The sequence below is a fragment of the Lipotes vexillifer genome, unplaced genomic scaffold (assembly GCF_000442215.2).
Source record: "Lipotes vexillifer unplaced genomic scaffold, Lipotes_vexillifer_v1.1 scaffold496, whole genome shotgun sequence".
In the NCBI taxonomy this organism is placed as follows: Eukaryota; Metazoa; Chordata; class Mammalia; order Artiodactyla; family Lipotidae; genus Lipotes; species Lipotes vexillifer.
In genome coordinates, this window is record NW_006786690.1 from 710,020 (window position 1) to 731,467 (window position 21,448).

General features: G+C 50.8%; 1 protein-coding gene across 2 annotated transcripts in view; it reads right to left on the reverse strand.

Moving 5' to 3' along the window:
• Nucleotides 1-3,979: 3,979 nt before the first annotated feature.
• The window catches only part of WDTC1 (WD and tetratricopeptide repeats 1), a 71,457-nt gene continuing 53,988 nt past the window's right edge, over nucleotides 3,980-21,448 (reverse strand). Inside the window, exons 6-16 of one of the 2 annotated variants that reach the window (XM_007459095.1) lie at nucleotides 20,119-20,306; nucleotides 17,496-17,678; nucleotides 16,237-16,331; nucleotides 15,789-15,904; nucleotides 14,102-14,177; nucleotides 13,404-13,512; nucleotides 12,440-12,613; nucleotides 9,126-9,361; nucleotides 7,505-7,685; nucleotides 6,372-6,564; nucleotides 3,980-4,952 (exon numbers count right to left, since the gene is read on the reverse strand). In XM_007459095.1, the coding sequence (XP_007459157.1) occupies nucleotides 4,755-4,952; nucleotides 6,372-6,564; nucleotides 7,505-7,685; nucleotides 9,126-9,361; nucleotides 12,440-12,613; nucleotides 13,404-13,512; nucleotides 14,102-14,177; nucleotides 15,789-15,904; nucleotides 16,237-16,331; nucleotides 17,496-17,678; nucleotides 20,119-20,306 (1,749 nt within the window). In that variant the 3' untranslated portion in view covers nucleotides 3,980-4,754. The remainder of the gene's footprint in view (nucleotides 4,953-6,371; nucleotides 6,565-7,504; nucleotides 7,686-9,125; nucleotides 9,362-12,439; nucleotides 12,614-13,403; nucleotides 13,513-14,101; nucleotides 14,178-15,788; nucleotides 15,905-16,236; nucleotides 16,332-17,495; nucleotides 17,679-20,118; nucleotides 20,307-21,448) is intronic. The other variant, XM_007459096.1, reaches the window with a different exon arrangement.

The following is a 21,448-nucleotide window of genomic DNA, read 5'->3' on the forward strand; positions in this document are numbered from 1 at the left end:
GCTGAACCCAAGATCACCTAGATTTTCTCCGATGTTATCTTCTAGAAGTTTTATCGATTTGTGTTTTACATTTAGTTCTATGATCCATTTTGAGTTAATTTTTGTGAATGGTGTAAAGTCAGTGTTTAGATTTTTTTTTTATTTTTTTTTTTGCATGTAGATGTCCAGTTCTTCCAGCACTATTTTTTGAAAAGACTTTCCTTTCTCCACTGACTTGATTCTGCTCTTCTGTCAGAGATCAGTTGACCATATTTGTGTGGATCTACTTCTGGGTTCTCTAATTCATTCCACTCATTTGTCTATTCCTTTGCTAATGACACCCTGTCTTGGTTATTGTAGCTTTATGATAAGTCTTGAGGTTGGGTAGGGTCAATCCCCTGACATTGTTCTTTCTCTTTGTTATTTGTGTTGGTTATTCTGGGTCTTTGTCTCTCCATATAAACGTCAGAATCAGCCTGTTGATAGTCACAAAATAATTTGCTGGGATTTTGATTGAGATTTCATTGAAGCTATGGACCAAGTTGGGAAGAAATGACATCTAATAGTATTGAGTCTTCCTATTTATGAGCATGGAATATCTCTTCACTTATTCTGATTTCCCTTGATTTTTCTCATCATAATTTTATAGTTTTCCTCATAAATACCTTGTACAGATTTTGCTAGGTTTATTCCTAAGTACTTAGTACCTTTTATCTTCTTCCCTTTTGTTTGTGTGTGTGTGTGTGTGTGTGTGTGTGTGTGTGTGTGTGCTGGTGAGGGCTGAATAGGTGGAGCACAGGGGATTTTTAGGGCAGTGCAACTATTTTTGACAGTGTGGGTACAGGACATTATGTGTGTGTCAAAACCCATAGAACTGTACAATACAAAGAGTGAACCCTAATGTAAACTGTGGACTTTAGTTAATAATAATGTATCAATATCAGTTCATTAATTGTAACAAATGTACCACACTAATGCAAGATGTTAATAATAGGAGAAACTAAACCAGCGAGAGAGGGTTATATGGGACTCTCTGTACTATCTTTTCAATATTCTGTAAGCCTAAAACTGCTCTAAAAAAAAACAATAGTCTACTAATAAAAAAGTACCAATTCCAGGGCTTCCCTGGTGGCGCAGTGGTTGAGAGTCCGCCTGCCGATGCAGGGGACACGGGTTCGTGCCCCGGTCCGGGAAGATCCCACATGCCGCGGAGCGGCTGGGCCCGTGAGCCATGGCCGCTGAGCCTGCGCGCCACCACGGGAGAGGCCACAACAGTGAGAGGCCTGCGTACCGAAAAAAAAAAACGTACCAATTCCAAATGGAATGGAGCCCCTCGTAAAGTCTTCCAGTGGCTCCTCCTTGCTTACAGGATCAAGCCTACAATCCCTCATCAAGCACAGGAGTCCTCCACAGTTTGGCTGCCCCTAGAGTCCATGGGCCACTCCACCCTCTACAGTGCAGCTGAACTGAATCACTCAGGGTCCATGAGGGCACCTGGGACTATGCCCTACTCGCTTGGCCTTGTACATCGTCCCTTCCTTTCCTGGTCTGTAAATGTCCTGAAGAAGCTTCTGCAGATTTCAGTTTGGGAACACAGAGGAATGATAAGCACCTGCTTCATAACATCACCTATTGTGCTTCGGACAGGACCTCTTCCCTTTCTGTCTCCTGTACTAAACTGAGTATACCCTGCTGGCCTCAGCCTGGTTCTCTCCAAATGCACAAACAGAATAATCACAAAATCTCACTAGTGAAACTATTGTTCCCACAGTATTGAACCACAGTTCCCAAACTGTGCATCAGGGCACCTTAGGGTGCCACAGCAAAGTCACAGGAGCACAGTAGGATATTATAAATTTAGAGTTACTCAGCATCTGTTGGCTACCGAGAGGACTACTAGCTCAAGGTGGTTCAGAGTTTTATCATTAGATTGCACTACGTTCCTTTGATTATGTCATCTTTGAGAAGCTGGGTTTTTAGCGGTTGCTGTGATATAAAGCAAATGAAAGTCAGTGTGGGACAGGAAATGAAGGTGGTGGGGTCCAATCTGATTAGAAAGTCTGACAAGTTTTACAGCACCCCACAAGCACACAGATTCCGTTAGTTATTGTACTTCTTCAAGAATGAAATAAAAATAGTTTCCTCTAACTTATATGTAATAATTTTTTAAATGACTAACTTGGTAGGACATAAATTATTCTTAAGTGATCCGGGCTTAACTAACACATTGAAATGTTAGGTATTTCTTTTGGCTTAGGGGGTCCATGAAAAAACTACTGAGACACTAATGGTTCAGTGAGCTGAGAAAGTTTGGGAACCTCTGGTCTAAGAAATCCTCTAATCCAGAGCCCATCAAGAAACTGCACGTAGTGAAATCAACTTAGTGGGTTATAGTCAGCATTTTTTTCTCCTTAATAGAATGGTAAACAGAACACATTGCATGTAGCAAGCATATTATTGTGTAAAACTTATGTTAAGTATATACATACAAATTAGCGTGGGTATCTTGGGTCACAATGTAAAATGTGTATTTCTTGTTTGGGTTGTGATTTTAAAAGTTTGAAAAACCGCTAAGACTTCAACCTCCTTATTTTACAGATGAGAAAACAGCCCAGAGAGTGAAAGCTGATTATTATTGCAGATCACAGCCACCAGTGCCGGGCTCTGCACTTGGCCCTGCTAGGCTGGTGACCCTCCAAGGCAGGCCTTATTCTACCCAGTAGAGGTGTGGTTACTCAGAGTCACAGAGCTACAGAGGTGAGATACTCTCACTTTGATCCCAAGACGCATTTGCACCCCACAAATGCCACCAGCCACACCTAGAACAAAATGGTTTTAATCAATTGCGTCACCCTCACTCTCCTGGGAGCGGAGCAACAAAAAGGCTCGGCTCCTGCCCCCAGAGGACAGTAAGGCTTATGTGTCTCTCCACACGGCAGGGCCCAGGCTGGGCAGGCAGGAGGCAGGGACAGAGGAAATGGCGGGTGGCTCGAACACAGGAAAGCAAAGGGGCCCCTGCTAGTCCTTGGGCCCCAGGGCCCAGCCCCAGTACTCCCGCTCTCCCCTCCCAGCTGGAGAAAGGTCGTGGAGAAGAGACAGGGGAGCAAGTCCCAGCAGCAGGAGAAGCAGCAGCAGCTGTTCCCTTCACCAATAAATATACTTCATTACCAAGCTAGGAGAGAGGGGTGGGAAGAGGGGCGGGGGAGAGGAAGGGGGAGAGGCTGCCACCTGTGTTGCTGGGATTAAAGCAATGACGAGATGGTGCCAGACCCCCACCACTATCCTCACCACCCCCCACGCCCACCCCTCATCTTCTCAAAACTGTGAAAAAGCTTTTAACATGGCCCTGCTGTCTACAGGGCTTTTCTGAAGCCTGGCCGAGAGGAGGCACCTGGCAGAGTCAGGGCGGAGGGAGGGAGGGAGGGAGGAGGCCTGTGAGGATGCAGGTGGTGGGAGTCCCTCAACCGAGAAGTGGTGGTGCTGTGTCAGCAGACGGTGCTCATTCTTGAAAATGCTTTGCGTTTTTTGGGCATGGGTGTCTGACTTGAGACAGGCTAGGGAGGGAGGGAGGGAGGGAGGGAGGGAGGGAGGCTGCTTCTCCCCAGAGGCTGCAGCTGGAGGGCTGGAGCCAAGTGAGCCCTGAGGGGAGTGAGGAGGGAGAGGGGAGGAAGGATGAACCAACTGCAGGAGCAGCTCCTGAGCTGAGAGCCAAGGGGGCAAAGAGGGAGGTCTGGTGAGTGGTGGGGTGACCGCTGCATCCAGTGTAAAGCTCAGGCTGCTGAGGGAGGGAGGGGGCTGAGTTAGGGACTTCCCTATCCGAGTGGCTCAGGAGACCCACCCCCTCCCCCCAGAGCAGCAGGGGGCAGAGAAAAGCCATCACTTCTTTGGTCTTTGTGGCGGCTCAGCATGTGGGATAGGAGGGAGGGCATGGAGGGCCTGGAAGGCTCCTAGCAGGGAGTGCCATCTCAGCAAGAGGAGGCCTGGCTGGGAGCTCTGGCAGAAAGGTCACAGTGAGGCTGAAGAGCGCCCGAAGGAAGAGTGGCCCTCCAGAGTGCAGAAGGGCTGGCACAGATGGGTGGGGAATGGTGTGGTGCCCCACACTGCCAGGGCCCTTGGGAAAGGCTAAGCCCCCAGGGGTGGCCAGTGAGGGCGGGCGCAGGACCCAGAGCCAGTGCCTGGGAGGAGGGCAGGGATGCTGTACTGCAAGGAAGCAGTGGCTTGACCTTGCCCCTCCAGGGCTCCCATCCTTACTTCTGTTTCCACCCTGACAGAGTGGCTCTGCAAGGAAGGGGGCACCCTATGCTTTTTCAGAACCTTCCCTGAAGACCAGGAGGGAGCTAGCCTTGCCCACCAGAAGCGAGAATGGTAACAGGTCAAGGCTAGCCCTTATGGACTGGGAATTCCACTCCCCTTTCTGCTGCCAACTGAAGGGTAGGTCAGTCCTTGAAGACAGCTTCAGCCCTTGCCTCCCCACCCGAGGCAGGCCGGAGCCCTCCAGGGACACGGAAGTGCAAGGTGGTGGTGGGCATATGGAGGGGCTTCTCCTCCTGCTCTTCTGCTCAGGGCTGGGGCCAGTCAAGGGGCAATTGCCCAAAAGTCCAAAAGCCAGCAAGTTGTAGCAATCCCCACCCCCAATGCCAAACTAACAAACAAAACAGGGAAAAGGAAAAAATGGGGGGAAGGGGAAGACAAACCAAAACAGAGCCCCCTGACCTCCTGCCCAGGGGTGGAGGTCCCAGCCGGTAGCAGGGGCTGGGGACCAGGGCTAGGAGGGCCTAGCTGGGCCGGCACTGCACCTGGCCCTCGGAGCTGTCCTCATCGTCAGAGGCCCCAGCACCTGCACTGCTCAGGCCTGTGATCCGATAGCCCATGTTGAGCAGCATCACCTCCAACGGGTCCGCATTCATGCGCCGCTGGTTGGCCTGGGAAGCACCCTCCATGTCCTCCACAACTCGGCCTGTGAGGTCTTCACTCTGTGTGGGGGGAGGCACACATACTGCTGGGATATATGTGCAGGGGACACACACACACAGACTGAGCTATACGTATGGAGAGGGTATGTACATACCAGGAGATGTATATGGGTATATCCATGTGTGTCCATGCGTAGAGGGGAACGCATACTGGGATATGTATGGGACAAACACACGCACACGTGCGTATGTGCGCGCACACACACACACACACACCAGGCTGTATGTGAGGGAGATGACACACCACACGGGGTTGTACATATTGGGGTTGGGGGGCACGTGGTAATATATACTCAGAGGAGACACAACATACTGGGATATAAACTGGGGGGAATACACATAGCTGGGTATACACTGGAGACCCCACGCTGGAAAATGATGAGGACATACCACATCAAGACATATACGGGGAGCACACCACGTAGGGTTATATATATGGGGGCGGCATACATGGACATAAATGAGGGAGGATTCACACCAGGATATGCTGGGCACACAAACTATATACCTGAGGTGGGAGCACAGATATAACTCCCCCCACCCCACTCTTTTGTTGCCACTCCCAAAGAGGATTCCTTTATCCTCCTTTTCCTCTCCCCCCAAGGGAAGGTCCTATAGGGTTTCTCTCTTTAAAATTCATAGAAAATTAGCCACAGCTCTTGACTTCTGTTTTGCCAGCTGGGAAAGGGGAGGAGGTCGGGCAGAGGGCAGGGGGCCAGCCCACCTGACTACCCACACTGACTACCACACCGTCCTAAGTGTCCCTGTGGGCTGCTGGACACACCACAGGCATCACTTCTTTAATCCTCAAAGCAACCTTCTGAGGTGGTAATGTCATTCCCATTCCAATGTACAGATGGTAAAAACCTGGATCAGAGATGGTTGAGTCCCTCAGGCAGTAAGTGGAGGGACCAGGATTCAAACTTAGGCCCATCAGACTCTAAAACCTACATACTTCTCGTGTGACTGAGGGACAGGACTCTGCACAGCTTCTGGGGGACACAAGGCAGTGGTATACGAGGGGCAGGGTACCTAGGGAGCCTCTGAGGTACCGTTCTCATGAAGTGGTGTTGGAGCTGATCTGGTTCCCTCCCTGCCCTCCCGCACCCAGTCCTTGGTTGCTGTTTCCCATGTGTGAGTCTCACCTGTGCCAGCTGGCTCAAGGATATGCCTCTGGAAGGCAGGAGACAACTCTTGCCCCTGGAATTGCCCACTTCATGTGGAGCTTTCAGAGCTTGCTGGCTCCCACCCTGATGCAGCCTGGGGCCCTGGGGTGAGAGCTTGCTCATCCTAGCAGCTCCTAGCCTCTGTATGACTCACTGCCCTTCCCAACCCTCATGGGCTCAGCTGGAGGCCTCGCGTAGGGTCCATCCCTACCTTCCTCCCTGTCTGGCATCTGCCACCTTGCCACACCCTCACCTCTGGCCGGGGGTTCCACAGCCGCACAACGGGGTCGATGCCGCTGGTGGCCAAGAAGCAGTAGCTGGGGTGTGGCTGCAGGCAGTTGACGATGGACTCGTCCCCCTGGAGCACGCGGACCAGGTTGGTGGTCTCCTTTTCCCAGATGAAGAAGGAGCCATCATCAGAGCCACTGACGATGTACTGAGCGTTGCTGGCGGGGGGGCAAAGGGCAGGGAGGTCAGGTGGGGTACTGCCCTGTGGCCTCAAGCAGAGGCTGCATGGCTTAGGGAAAGGGAGAGCAGGGAAGTCTGGAGCCACTCGGCCCCCCGAACTCTGGGGTCTTTACCTGACTTGGAACTCCCATGCACACGGTAATTCTCTCCACACTGCAGAGCGGTGTCACAGTTCAACTGTTCTCTTAAACTCAGGGTCAGGGACTGCCTAGGTCTCTCCTACTTACTCTCCCCCGAAGTACATTATAAGCACCCTGGGTGCCAGGACCAGATCGTGCATCTCTTAGGTCTCTGGGAACACTCCTGCCTAAGCCTTCCCTCAGTAGTCCTAGCCTTCCTGGATCTAGACCCTGAAATCCTACAGCACATCTGCCCCTGACACACCATTGACATTTAGAAGGGATCCTGACGGAGATTCTTAATTCACATTCGTGTATCTCGCCTACCCAAAGAAAGTACAGCATCTACAAAGGAGGGTTGGGGGTGATGGTGTCTGAGACGTGGGCTAGGTCTCTCAGTACTGGCGGCACAGTTCTAGGCACAAAAGATTGCCAAGACTGACAGCCTATGAGGGTGCCTTCCCAAGGCTCCAAGCAACCAGATAAAGAACCCAAGCTCTGGCACGTGGGGGCACGGGGAGCAGGAGGTGCGGGTAAGGAAGAGTCCAGGTGCTGCACCGGATGCTTTCTGGGTCACCTCATTAGTCCTTGTTATGGCCCCTTGAGTGGGGAGGGCTGGTTTCATTTCATAGGTGAAGAAACTGAGACCCACAGAGATGAAGCCATTTGCCCAAGGGTACAAAGGCAGAGCTGGGATGTGGGACTTTTCTGAAAGCATTGTGTCCCCATGCTCCACCACCCCCCCGCAACCTCCTGCTGCCAACTGGACTGTGCCCTCCTCCTCTTCAGGGCCTCAGACCTGCCGAAGAAATTGGCCTCCTTGATGTCTGTGGTGGTATTGCAGTGGCCACAGTAGCGGAACTGATAGTCGTAGCTTCGCTCCCGCAGCACCATCTCGTCCTCTGAGATGGAGTCCTTGCGGCTCGTGCTGCGGAGGCGGACGGGGCCGCTGCCACCACCACCAGCTCCCTTCTTCTCGTCTGAGGGCAGAGAACAAGGAAAGGTGAGAGTCCTGTCCCTCTCTCGCCTCCCCCACTTTTTCCCCACCCTTGACCCTGTTTTCGGTCCAAGCAGTAAGCAACGTAGGGCTACCCGTCTCTACCTCTTCCCTGGAAAACTGGGAACAACTATGAGAAAGAAGTATCTTTGGATCCTGGCCTTGAGGGTGTTCAAGAGGAGACCTCTGATGCCAAGAGGGCCTTGGCTTAGGTCCCTGAATAACGTCTGGAAGCCTCAAGGATGCACAGACCCAAGGTCTGTTTCTGTGGATGTGAGAGGCAGGGAGGGGAGGGTAAAGCACTGCCAAGAGAGCCTCGAGGGGGTGATTTTTCTAAATAGATCCATAGCTCTGAAGGCAGTAAGGTCCAAGCCCTCCCTCTCTAGAAGACGAGTTATCATGGATCCAAATGAGGTGCTAACCGGTTAAGTGCCTTGGGTAAAATCATACCTGTCTTCTTAGTGCCTTGTTCCTGCCTGCTTCAGGGCCTTGGCACATACTGGTCCCTCTGCCAGGAACTCTTTACCTCCCACAGCTACACTCTGCATCTAGTTGACTCTTCCTCTGCATCCTCAAGATCTCAGCCTGAATGTCTCTTCCTCAAGAACCCCAGACTGCCATCAAGCCCTCCCCACCACACCTGCACCCTAGCAGGGCCACAGGGCATTCTTTGTTTCTCCATCGCTTGGTTCCTTCACTAGGCTACAGACTCATGAATACAGAAATTCCATCTGACTTGTTCCCAGATATATTCCCAGGACCCAGCACAGTGCCTGGCACTGTTCAGACTAATGAATCAACCCATGGTTAGTAAACTGCAAAGGAGACAGGGAGGATCCATGTCTGCCCTCAGTGAGCTCCCCTCTCATGTTTGTATACCACACGACTACCTAGTTTACTCTCCAGTGCAACCCAGGTGAGCTGGGCAGGGCCTCGAATGCTCTCTGCAAATAAGGCAGCAGGTATGGAGAGGCTGTGCTTTGCCCAAGGTCAAATGGTTTCACATGGCAGAGCTGAGACTGGAACTGAGGCTCCACACCTGTGCCCAAGGCATTTCTACTGCCCTGTGCTGCTTCTTTTGCACCCATGCAAACTGGAGCAAGTGCACCCCAGCCAGCTACCCCGAACTCAGATCCCAATGGAATGGCCAAGGCCCTGTCTGTGAGCAGAAGAGAATGACCTGCGAGGCACACTGGGCTCAGCTGACTCCTATCCTGAGTCCCAGGGGGAATACACCAGGTGCCTTAAACATGTTATTGCTAATCCTTGTCTCAAAGAGACCAAGTGACTGTCTCAAAGTCATGTGGCTTCTCAATCAGTACGTGAGCCTAGGCCTCTCCTATCTCAGAACTATGTCCTCTCCAGAATGTCGTTGTAGCACCTCAAATAGAGTGACAGCAACCCCGCCTCAGTGCCGACTCACCACCATCATTTTTGGAGAAGAGGGCGGCCGTGATGTCGCGTCCCAGTGCATCACAAGCGCTGCTATGGGCCTGCTCCGGGAACTTCCCTTTGAAATCATCCAGGCACTCCAGGGCCTCAGCCACGTACTTGAGCTCAAAGAGGCATCGGGCCAGGCGGAAGTGCGCCTTCAGGTGGCATGGGTTTAGGGAAATGGCCTTGAGGCAGTCCCTCAGGGCATCGTAGTGGTCACCATCCCTGGGAAGGCAGGGGAATGTGGCTTGGAGGTGGGGTCACGCGACAAGCAGGGAGTCCCCATTCCGTCTCCTGCGCCTCCTGCGGCCATCCCAGCCCACCTTTGAGAGATCTCAGGGCAAGGGTACTTGAGGATGAAGAGAATCCTGGCTCAGCCCAGGCCTTGCTCCCCAGGAGACAGACTACGTTAAGGAGGCAAGCCAGGAGCCCCGAGGTCTTGGCAGGGTAGGTAGAGGGTGGGAGGTGGGTGTGAGGCAAAAACCAGTGTCCGGCTGCCCTCTGCTGGACACAGCATGCAACTGCGCACCCACTCACCCCAGGCACCAGCAGCTCTGCAGCAGAAGGCCTGGCATCTTGCCCGCCTCAGGCTCCCCAAGCTCTCCTTCTCCCTTCCTCTATCCACCTCCTCAAATCCCCCCGGCTGGCCTTCAAAGCCATGCCCAAGGCGGGATACCCTCAAGGACAGTTCTGTGCTCTGGGGAAGCCAAAAGGGCCAGGCTGGGGACTCAGCGTCTGACCAGCAGGCAGCAAGCCCTCAGCCAGACCCCCCTCTGTCCTGGCTGACTGATCCACAGCAGCTGTGGCCTCTACCTCCCAGGGCTGGAGGATGGGGCCTGACAGTCTGGCAGAGTCAGTTCTCTGGAAGCTGATGGCGGGGGGCAGGCATACACCAGGAGCTCCAAATCATCCACACTGACTTCTCCAAACTCCCAAAGCATGGATATGGGGAAGTGGGAATGGTTTTGGGGGGGTGGGGAGGGGCCAAAGAAAAAGCCCCTCCTTCTCCCACCCTGTGCCGGAATATAAAATACACCTTCCCCCAGCTCCACAGACCAGTTCCCACCTCTTATCTGGAGAGCCAGGCGGGTCACAGGAGCCACTTCTCCTTTGGGAGCTGTGGGGTTTTTTTTGTTTTTGTTTTCCTGCTGGGTTGAGGTGGGCCTAGGACCCAACCGTGCTAAGCAGCACTCCCTAGAGCTGACGTTCCCTCCACCAAGGCACAGCTCACAGCTCCCCTGCACGAGGCCAGAGCAGGCCCAACATGGGAGCTATCCTCCTGACCCTCCTTCTCCTACAGCACTCAGAGGAAGCATCCGGTCCTTGGAACAGCCATGCTCAGACCAGGAGCAAGCAGCTCAGCCAGGGTGGGGGCAGGCAGGAGACAGAGTGCTTCGATGGCGCGGCCTGCGTCAGAACGGGTGGCTGTGACGAAGGAGCAGGCGCTGTTTGGAAAGCCAATTACTGCCTGCAAGGTGGCCCTCAGAGCTCCTGGAGAGAGCCAGACCAGAGAGCAGCCAGGTGCCAGAGGGTGACCGCTCCCACTGCATCCAGGAGCAGATGGCAGCCCTGGGGAGACTGGCCCGGGACAGAATGTGACATTCTGGGGGTCACTGGCAGGCATGTGGGGCTGGGGAGAGAGCAGGCTGGCCCCAGGGCTCACCCATCCAGACTTACTGCCAGATCAATCTCCCTGAAAAGACAGCCCTCAGCACAGCCCTCTCCTGCTCAAAACTCTTCAGAAGCTGCCCATCGTCCACTGAATCAAGGCCAAAACGCCACCGCTCTGCATTCCAAGTCCTTCCCAGGCTGGCCCCAGGCTACCTCACAGACTCATCTCCTGCCAGTCCCAGCCCGAACCCTCTGCTCCAGCCAAATGGATTTGTTGTTCTGCAAACAAGCTCTTCAGTCAGCCCCCCACCCCCACGCCTTTGTTCACACCATTTCATCTCCCTGGGAATGTCCTTCCCCCAGTCCCCTCCTCCTTGCATCTCCGTCTAAGCCTGCTGACACTGAAAGCCCATTCAGACATCACATCTTCCTGGTGCTTCCCTGATCCCCAGTTAAAGTGACCTAACTTTTCTTGATGCCCACAGCACTTCACCTGATCATTCAAAGACTTACTGCTTCCTGCCTCTTTGGTGATGAAGCATGTCCACATCTTTATCCCCTGTCCAGAGACTGGGCACTCCGGAGCACAAGAACTCAGAGTGACAGAACTTTGTGTCCCTAGTTCCTAGTGCATAGTAGGAATTCAGAGAACACGTTGAGGGTACCCATGGATTGGGAAATCATCAGTCTCTCTTAGCAAGAATGCAGGAATGAGACAGCTCTTAGCCTAGAGCCTGGTTGAACACCACTGCATTCTACCCACCTGCTGGGAAAGAGGGGCAACACACCTCAGGATGGCCCCAAAGCTGTTGTCTCCTGGGGTTGGCTGCCATCTGAGCCCTTGGGAAGCTCCTGATGCCTGAGCTAAGGCCCGTGGGGGCAGCAGCATTCTGAACCCCCATCCACCATCCTGCTGACTTGGGTGGGTTTCTTAAGCTTCCCTCTCTGGCCTGACTAGTTGCAGCCAGACGATGGCACACCAGCTGGCCTGTCTGTCTGGGCAGAGCCAAGGGATGCCAGACGGAGCAGAAATGGCTGTGGGCCCAGCTTTATCCATCTCCCATCCTGGCCCTGGCTGGGGGATGGGGTCTGCCTGCCTGCTTGCCTGCTGGTGCTGCAGGCAGAAGGGCCGGGGGCCCTGGTGGTCTCCAAAGATAAAGGGTTCTTCAGGATATGGACCTACTACTCCCTTACCACCAGCCACTACAACTCAGCAAGACCCACAGACAGCTTTGGATGTCTAGGATCTTGTTTGTGTTTGGTCCAAACGGTCCAAGAGCGTAGGAAAGCAAGCCCCAAGGTCAAGGAGCTGCAGAATCATTTCAAACAGATACCAACTGAATTCACCAAATGCCTCATTTCCATCTAGCAAGATTCTACTGCTCCTTCAAAGTCCAATTCAAGGCGCAATTCTCCAAGAGTGGGGATTAACCATTCTCCCAATTCCTACTTCCAGTGGTCACAGCACTTTCTAACGAAGCACCATGTTGAAGCTACTTGTGAACATGTTCCACTTAACTGTGAGCTTTCTTGGTGTTTGAGGCTTCCTGACTAATGAGTCAGGCACTTGCCCACCACTAACCTGGAGGTGGGGAGGAGAAGCCTGGGCCTAAGAAGCCCTAAGAGGCAGCAGGATGTCACTGCTACCTTCCATGGATGCCTCAACAGTTTGTTTCCATCAGGCCCACTCACCACTTGCGCTTCATGTAGGCAGCAGCTCGGTTCCCGTAGAGCATGGCGTTGTGAGGGGCCCTCTGCACGGCCTTGCTGTAAAGCTGAATGGCCTGGGTCCACTGCTGGCAGGCAAAAGCCTCATTGGCTTGCTGTTTCACACGCTCCAGGTATGGGGGCAGCTCTACTTGGGGGCTGTGGGGGAAGCAGAGCCAAGTCAGGCCAACCAAGGAAGGCCAGAGAAGCCTCTCAGGAAGTCTGTAGCCCTGCCTGAAGGCCACTCAGGTTTTCTTGGTCCCTGGGATCTGCACTGTCATCTAAAAGAGGGTACCACTCCTATCCTTGGCCTGGGTTATTGTGATAGGTGATGGTCACAATTCCAGATGCTCTGAGCCAGTGGGGGAAAAAAAAACAGGGAGAAATGAAGCTGTCCTGGACAGGTTTAATGGAATTCTTAATCAAACTCCTGGGCATGAAAGTAGCTGAAACCTACAGCCTCCAACGAGCCGAACCTCGTTACCACCCAAGTGCCTCTCATGGATCTCTCTATAGATAATTACGTTTCTCTCAAGGGCTAGAGGATCTGGGCACCTCTGTATCCAAAGCCCAGCACAGGGCCTGGAAGTGAACAGAGGCTAGAAGATGCTATGAATGGAGAGAATATAATGGGGGAGGCCCATCTGTGTGGGACCCCTTTATAGGAGGGAGCCCAGTGCTAAGAGGAGCTATTAGCCCCTGGGTCCTGACGCCGGCTACTGGGATCAAGGGACCAGAGCTCCAGATTGAGCATGACTGCAGTCCTACCAGGAAGAAGTGGCACTGGGACCACTAGCCACAGTCCAGAAGCCTCTTTGCCCCAGTCCCCTGACTCTGGGGTGTATGCCTGGGTGGGGGTCAGGAGGAAGGTTTACAGGACATGCCCTCCCTCCAGTCCAGTGGGGTGTAACTGGGGCTGGGAAGGTTGGGAAGGTCAGGCTGGCCTCACCTGACATGTCCTCTACTCTCTGGCAGCCGGAAGCCGTTGCTGTGAAGGTGCAGGCCATTGGACACACCGTTGGACACACCATTGGTGGACATCTTGCCATTCTGAACTTCTGGGAGGGGGTGGGCAGAAAGGAACAGCAACAACTTAGGAGGAGGTTCTCATTTCTCCTCAGCAGCCCTCCAGCTTCCACCACAGGGTCTGATGGTTCCATTGTGGGGCTATCCCCCCAGGGTAGGTCTATTCCCAGAAAGCAGGCAAGGACATAAAGAAAAGCCTGTGCGCCCTCTGCTGGCTGAAGCGGGACACAACTTCAACTTGGCATTAGCTGGGGGTGGGGATGGGAGTGCGGGGGTGAGGAGGTGCCTAAAGCAACTGTAGGCCCCAGGAAGAAATCAATGAGGAGACTGGTCCAGGACGAGAAGGGAAAGACAATTACTCCAGGCCCTCAAGAGCCAAGCCACGGAAAGAACCTGCTTTTTCGGAGGGAAGTGAAAAGGGCTGTGACGCAAACCCCTTTGACAGACCTCTCTGACCTAATATTACCTTCCTTCTTACTGTACAGTGTTATTTCAGAGAATCTACTCCTTTTGCAGGATCACAGTCAGCACAAGGTAAGTGGCAGGCTTCTCAGCAGAGGCACTGTACACTCATGGTCCCCAGCAGAGATGCCCTAAAGGATACCCGAAGGGAGAACTTACCCCCTGAGGAGTGGCATTTTCTAGGCAAGAGGAAGGTGTACGGCCGCTGCTTGTAAGTCAGGTCAAACAAATAGACCTAGAGTGCAGGGGTCAAGAAAAGAATGGACACTGTGAGGCAAGGAAGGTGGCTGGACTGTGAGCGAGGCCTGGGTGGCTCCCAGGAACACAGCTGAGTGTTGAGAAGGGAACCATCAAGTGAGGGAGAAGGGGTGTTTCTACGGAGCAAACCTCAGGCAGGAAAATCTCGCCAGTTCCTGGCCCTTAGGGTGGATGGCCTGAAATACTGTCATTACTGTGAATCACATGTTTATTATGTCAACAAGGTCCTCAGAGGTCTCATGTTATAGATGGGAAAACTGAAGCCTCAGAGCAGAGAAGCAATTTGCCCAAAGTAACACTGCTAGTTACTTCCCTCAGTAAATATTAGCTATTATTACTTACTATTTATTGAATTCTTACTTTGCTCCAGGACCTCTGCTAAGTGTTTTATATGGCTTTCTTTCATTTCATCCTAGAACCCCACCCCCCACGAAAAGGTACTATTATCATCACCCCCTAAACAGATGAAGAAATGTAGGCTCAGAGTTTAATTTATCCAGGGCCATAAAAGCAGCAGGTGGCACAGTCAGGACCCAAAACCGAGTCTGTCTGGCTCCGAACCACTCTGCTAGACTGCCTCGCCACTCATCTTTATGCTACCTTTAAGCCAGGTGACAGCTAAGCAACCTGAAGCCAGAGCCCTCTTCTGAACTCAAAGGCTCACCTAGTCTCCATCCCATTTCTCTTGTGTCACACCTTGACTTTAAATGTCATCAACGGTTTCATTTGCCATGTAGCTCCCATCAGCCTAGGATGGATCATATTTCACATTTGTTTCCCCCGTGTTTATGATAATGCTACCCCCAGAATAAGTACTCAGTGACTTTGTAGAGTAAATGAATTTTTGCAAGGATTACTTAATAGGGCTTCCCTGGTGGCGCAGTGGTTGAGAGTCCGCCTGCCGATTCAGGGAACACGGGTTTGTGCCCCTGTCCGGGAAGATCCCATATGCCGCGGAGCGGCTGGGCCCGTGAGCCATGGCCGCTGAGCCCGTGCGTCCGGAGCCTGTGCCCCGCAACGGGAGAGGCCACAACAGTGAGAGGCCCGCGGACCGCAAAAAAAAAAAAAAAAAAAAAAAAAAAAAAAAAAAAAAAAAAAAAAAAAAAAAAAAAAAAAAAAAAAAAAAAAAAAAAAAAAAAAAAAAGGATTACTTAATATCCTGACTGAGAGATTGTAAACAGAAGGGTTAGCAACCTGCCGTTATCAAAGAACACTTCCCAAAGCTGGCCCCAAACTGCAGCCTGGCTGCATGCTCTGAGCCCCAGCATTTCCTCCTAGGAAAATAGAAGATGAGGAAACCAAGGTTCAGGAAAATGAAGAGAGGTGTTCAAAGTCACAGTACAGAGCTAGTAAACAAAAGGCCAGCATCTGAAGTCAAGTCTGTCAGTTCTAAACCTTACACTCAAGGCCAGGGCACCTCTCTGGGAATTCCAAAGATGCCATGGCACTTCCACATTTCACAGTAACGTCATTTACAATGAGGCTTCTTGTGTGCCTCATGGTAGGGGATGTGGGGTACACAGCCCTGGCTGCTGGATATGAGGGTGGGCGGGGGGAGGGCAGAGCCACGTTGGGCTGCCGCCCATACCTGCTCTCCTCCCATGTTGACCAGCAGCTCTGTGCCATTGGGGCTGAAGGTCACATAGGTGGCGACCAGCACTCTCAGACGGTTGTTGTAGTCGGGCAGCTTCACTGGCAGGTGACCTGCAGGGAACAGCCCTGTTACCCTAGTGTGAGGCTTCCAATCCCTCCCAATGTTGAGCCCTTACTATATGAACTGGGCCAACTGTGTTATATGCTTTATCTCATTGAGTCATTACAACCCTATTTTACAGAAAAGAAATTAAGACTCCTCAAGGGTAAGTAATTTACCAAAGGTTATATGATAGCTGGTCACTGACAGTCATCAAAGCCCAGGTCTGTCTGATTCTAAACCCCTTGCTCTTGGTCATCATGCCATGCTGCCTCCTTGCACTGCCCCACAGACAATCAGCACCCTGCCAAGAGTTTAGGGCCAGAGTTGGGCTGAGCCCTACCTGCTACGTAATACTGGGCTGCACCATCCGGAAGGGGCTTCTGCCGGTCACAGAAGGTGTGCACACCTGCTGAAGGGCTCTGCTTCATGCTCTTTCTGGTGGGAAGGCAAACCATATAGGTTATAAGGCCTAACAGTACTCCTGGCTAGACCATACCACACTTCCTGGAGAAAAACCCAAGTGTATATCCCTGGAGAGATACAGGAGGAGGTACCTCTCTTCCTTATCTCAGCACCCCCAAAGGTCCACCAACTAGACAGCTGTGGACACATACATTACAGTGCTTTATAAGTAGGTCCTGCCTACTTGTCTTGGTTCATGGCCACCCTATTATTCCCATTTTACAGATGAAGAAGCTAAAAGCTCAAGGCCCGCCCTAAGTCATGCAGCGTGTGAAGAGCAATAGTGGTCACCCAAATCCACAAAGGAAAGTAATGCAGGCCAGAAGTTTCTGCACTTGTCCCAGGAGTCCACTGAAAACCCAGGCTGGCGGAGCCGCTCAGGTCTGGGACTTCTGTGGAGATTCTGAGTATATTCTACTTTTGTTTAAAAAAAAAAAGAATAAGGTAGAATTATATGTACAAATAAAGGAATTACATGTATAAGATTATAACTCTGTATACACACTCATAGTGAAAGAACAAGCAGAAAATACTATATACAGTGATTTCTTTCAGGTAATGAAGTATGGGTAATTTCTTTAGTATACTTTTCATATTTTCCAAAATAAGCATGGATTAAATTTTTTTAAAAAGAATCACAAAATTAAAAAAACCCACCTCCGGGCTTCCCTGGTGGCACAGTGGTTAAGAACCTGCCTGCCAATGCAGGGGACATGGGTTGGAGCCCTGGTCCGGGAAGATCCCACATGCCGTGAAGCAACTAAGCCCATGTGCCACAACTACTGAGCCTGTGCTCTAGAGCCCGCGAGCCGCAACTACTGAGCCCACGTGCCACAACTACTGAAGCCTGCGCGCCTAGAGCCTGTGCTCTGCAACAAGAGAAGCCACCGCAATAAGCCCGCGTGCCGCAACGAAGAGTAGACCCCGCTCGTTGCAACTAGAGAAAGCCCACGCACAGCAACGAAGACCCAATGCAGCCACAAATAAATAAATAAAATAGATACAACATTAAAGAAATAAAAAATGTAAAAAAAAAAGCAAAAACAACCCACCTCAAAAAGAAGAGGGCATGGCAATGAGGGAAAGGGGCAGCAGGTTCCGGGTTCCCTTGCCCACGGGAGGCCGCGCTATTCATACCTGTGGTTATGGATCATGCGAATGTCATAGAGCCTCACAAAGGGCCCACTGGCCCCCACTGCCAGGCAGTTGTTGTCCTGGGGGTTGACGGTGAGGCACTTGGCCTCCACCAGCTGGCCACAGTACTCTGTCAGGTCAATCAGCACCTCCGAGTGTTTGCTGTTCTCCCGAAGGTCATACTGGCTGTGAGAGAGGACACAGTGGGTTGGGGGTTGTGCCCGTGGGTGGAAGGCAGGGGAGAAGCCAAGGCCCAAATGCAAAGGAATTGGGAGTGGCTTTGAACCTGTTTGTAAATAATAAGAATGTCAAAAACTACTCCCATTTCTTGAGTGCCTACTGTGTGCCAGGCACCTGTAGTAGGCTTCACACATTCTGTTTTATTCTAACATAACTCTTTAAGGTAGATACTACTAAACCCTTTTTTTTAAAAAACAGATATCAATATTATTGTTACTAAGTACTATCACTACTGACTACTAACACTTAGTGAGAAATTGCTTTGTGTCCAGTATTGTTCCCAAGTGTTATACATGTATTATCTAATTAAATTCTCACACCATCTCTAGGTACCACTAGAAGTTCAAAGAAGCTAAATAACTTGCCTGGACGACACTGCAGTAAGTGCAGCACTGAGATAGTGCAGAGCTGGAAAGACTGCATTTTAACCCCTCTGCTCTGATCCTTGATTAAGAATAATTCTATTCTTAACCTAGTTTCTTGCAGGAGATGAAAGAAGTATAGAGGTGACAGAAAAGAAAATCTGGAGATCATCTAAGAGCTACCTAGAAACACCAACTGCCAGGACAAGCCCAAGTCCCATCCGGGTGGTAAAGGTCATGCCAAAACATCCACCCAGCGTCAGCACACTCCTACTGGGGAACTGCTTTGATGCTGGGACACAGGCACATCCAGAGAATGGCGAGGGCATCATTCATGTGCTCACCCACCTCCGCCTAAACATCTCCAATAATTTCTTCATTGTTCACTTATCTTTCTAAGCCATCCTCACCAGATTGCTCTTCCTAAAATATTGTTTTTGTTGCATCACTTTCTTGCTCAAAAAATTGCAGAGATTCCTCAATACTTTTAGCATGAGTTTACTCTTTGTTTACTTCTATCAAACTACTCAGTCTGGTTTTCAAGACATGATTTCACATACCTCTCCAACCTTGCTCCTCAGTTTTCTAAGTGTGGGTCAGTTACAGCCTCAGAACTGTGTCCTGTATGTGGCACGTTTACCCATGCCTTCACAAACTCTGCTCAAGCTGGGGAGTCCACTCTGCTTTTCCTTGCCCATCCAAATCCTGTCTATTCTGGAAGGCCAGCTTGTGTTCACCTTCTGCTAGGACTCCTCCCCTGACTGTGCCTGCCCCTAAGTGCTTAGGCTCCTGCCCCATGCCCTAGGTGCTTAGCCTCTACCTGCTGCCCTGGCACAGTCTAGTCAGTCAGGGTCAACCAGCACAACAGAGAGTTGGACCCGCCACCGACCAAGTGCACTGTGTCTGCTAAGTACTGTGGCTAAAGTTTTACGGGCACTATCTCAATTTTAATGCTCAGGCCAACAAAAGAGATATTATGATAATTCCCATTTTATAGATGAGGAAACTGAGGTCCGGGGGGGTGAAGTGATTTGCCCCAGACACTGAGTGACAGAGGGAGGACTTGACTTGATCTGTCTGAGTTCTAGCTCATGTATGACTTAGACACCCCTCCTGCTCTGTAACAGGGAAGAGGGCACAAAGCCCCATAGTATCTCAAAGAAGGCAATTAAAGCAGATTGTGGAGATAAGGAAAAAGTTCTAAGGTTATATGTGAAGAAAGGAGCTAAAGAAAGGGAATGAGACCATTTTAAGAAGAAGGGAAGTAGAGGCAAAGGTGTGACGATATAGGCCAGTGAAAAGGGGGAGAGTCCACTTAACCATTTCTGGCTGGCTATCCCCCTCCCAGGAATATGCCCATTGAGCGACTGTTCAAGGGAAATGTATCAAGTGCCTCTATGTGCCAGGTATTGTGCTGGGCTCTAGGAACACAACCAAGGACAAGAAAGACATGGACAAGACAGACAAAATGCTGAGGGAGTTTACTACTCAGTGAGGGACACAGACAAAAAAGTAAACCATCAAGTAAATAAAATAAAAGAACTATAGAGGGTGATTAGGGCTATAGAGGATACAATTAGGGCACGGAGACAAAGAACAATGGTGGGGGATCTATTTTAGATAGGATGGTCAGAGAAGGTGCTTCTCAGGAGGTGACTCTCAAGCTGTCTCCTTAGGGTAAGAAAGAGTTGAGAAAGAGCTGGGACTGAGAAAACCAGTTAGAGGGAACAGCAAGTATGAAAGCCCAGAGGAGGCAGACAGTGCATCTGAGATGGTGAGAAAGCCAGTGGGCTTGAATGTTGCTCAGGAGAGGGTAAGAAGTGGGGAAGGTGAAGAACAGGGTAGGTAAATCAGTGGAGTTTGTTCACTGATAACTGTGCTGGGCAGACAAATGAGGCTGGAACTCTGTTGAAGGGAAGGAGCCAGGCCTGTGGAAGGAAGCAGTAGGGCAGATAGGATGGGGGAACCGACATGGAGTGGGAGCCGGGGAGGCACAGGCCCCACTCCCTGCCTCAGGCCCTCACCGGATAAGCCCATCCTCAGCAGCGCTCCAGAATGTGTTGGGCCACATGGGCGCCGTGGCGATGCGTTTCACCCGGTTTGTGTGGTCTCCAAACATGTGGATCGTCTCCTTTACTGTCAGGTCGTGGACATGCACCTTGGAGTCAGCTGCCCCTGTGATCAAGATGCGGTCCCCAGCGTGAGGCAGGAACTGCTTGGGAGAGATTGAAGAAGAGGTTGGCAGGTGGTGGGGCTACAGGCCACGGAAGGAGACTAGCCTGGATGTTAGCACCTTTTTTTCCCTCTCCATATCAGATAAGAAAATGAGCCCATCCAAGACAATCCACCAAGAAAACTTTGGATCTCGAGTATCAGCCTGTAGGCCTAAAGGTCAAAATCAGGATGTACACCTTTATTTTGCCAGAGTGGTCCAGACCTGTGCCAAGCTGGACTATCTAAGGAACCCTCTTCCTCTGATTCTTCCCCAGGTAAGAACTGAATGGATGATAATCATAGCTGTTACCACTTGCTAAGCACTTACCATGTGCTAGACATCGAGCAGGTAATTTATCTTATTAATACTTACAATAACCCCATTAAAAATTGAGGTTCGGTACTAGCGTTCAGGAGGACTGTCAATTCAAACTCAAGTCCGTCTGACTCCTATATGCCTCATGATGGCTACTTAATAACCTGGGGGTTAAGTAATAAATTAGTCTTGAAATGAAAAGGACTTTCAGTGTTATAAGGGAGTGGGTGTTTTAAATTGGTTCAAATATTTCTGGAGAACAATCTGGCAATAGGTAAGAAACATAAAAACTATTTCTATCTTTTGACCTAAAACTTCCACTTCTGAGAAATAATTCTAAAAGAAAAAAGGGACCTATGCAGAAATGCTCCAAGTAGCACTCCTTATAATGGCAAGTGCTGGAAATGGCTCAAAAGTCAGAACTTGGGGAAGGGCTGAGCATCAAAAGAATACATCTTTATGTGGCCGTTATTCAAAAGGACAACCCCATCATTCTGATGAAGTTGAGAACAAAATATTCCAGATCACATATGGCAAGGTCAAAATAGCCACAAACATAACGTTGATTAATAATTTTTAAAACGTATACAGTTCTATCACCTAGTGTTGAGGAAGAAAAATATTCGGGTGTGGTATTAGTTGAGTTATTCTCGTCTTTCTTAAGTTTGAAAGATTGAGTTATCTTTTTTTCTTAGTTGAAAAGTTTCTCCCAGCCCACAACAAGGCTGAAAGGGTGCTGGGGTCTGGGGGGGTGGGGGAGAGGGTGTTGACATTTTCCTGCATTTAAGTAGCTAAAGCCCCACTTGACTTTAACAATTCACTCT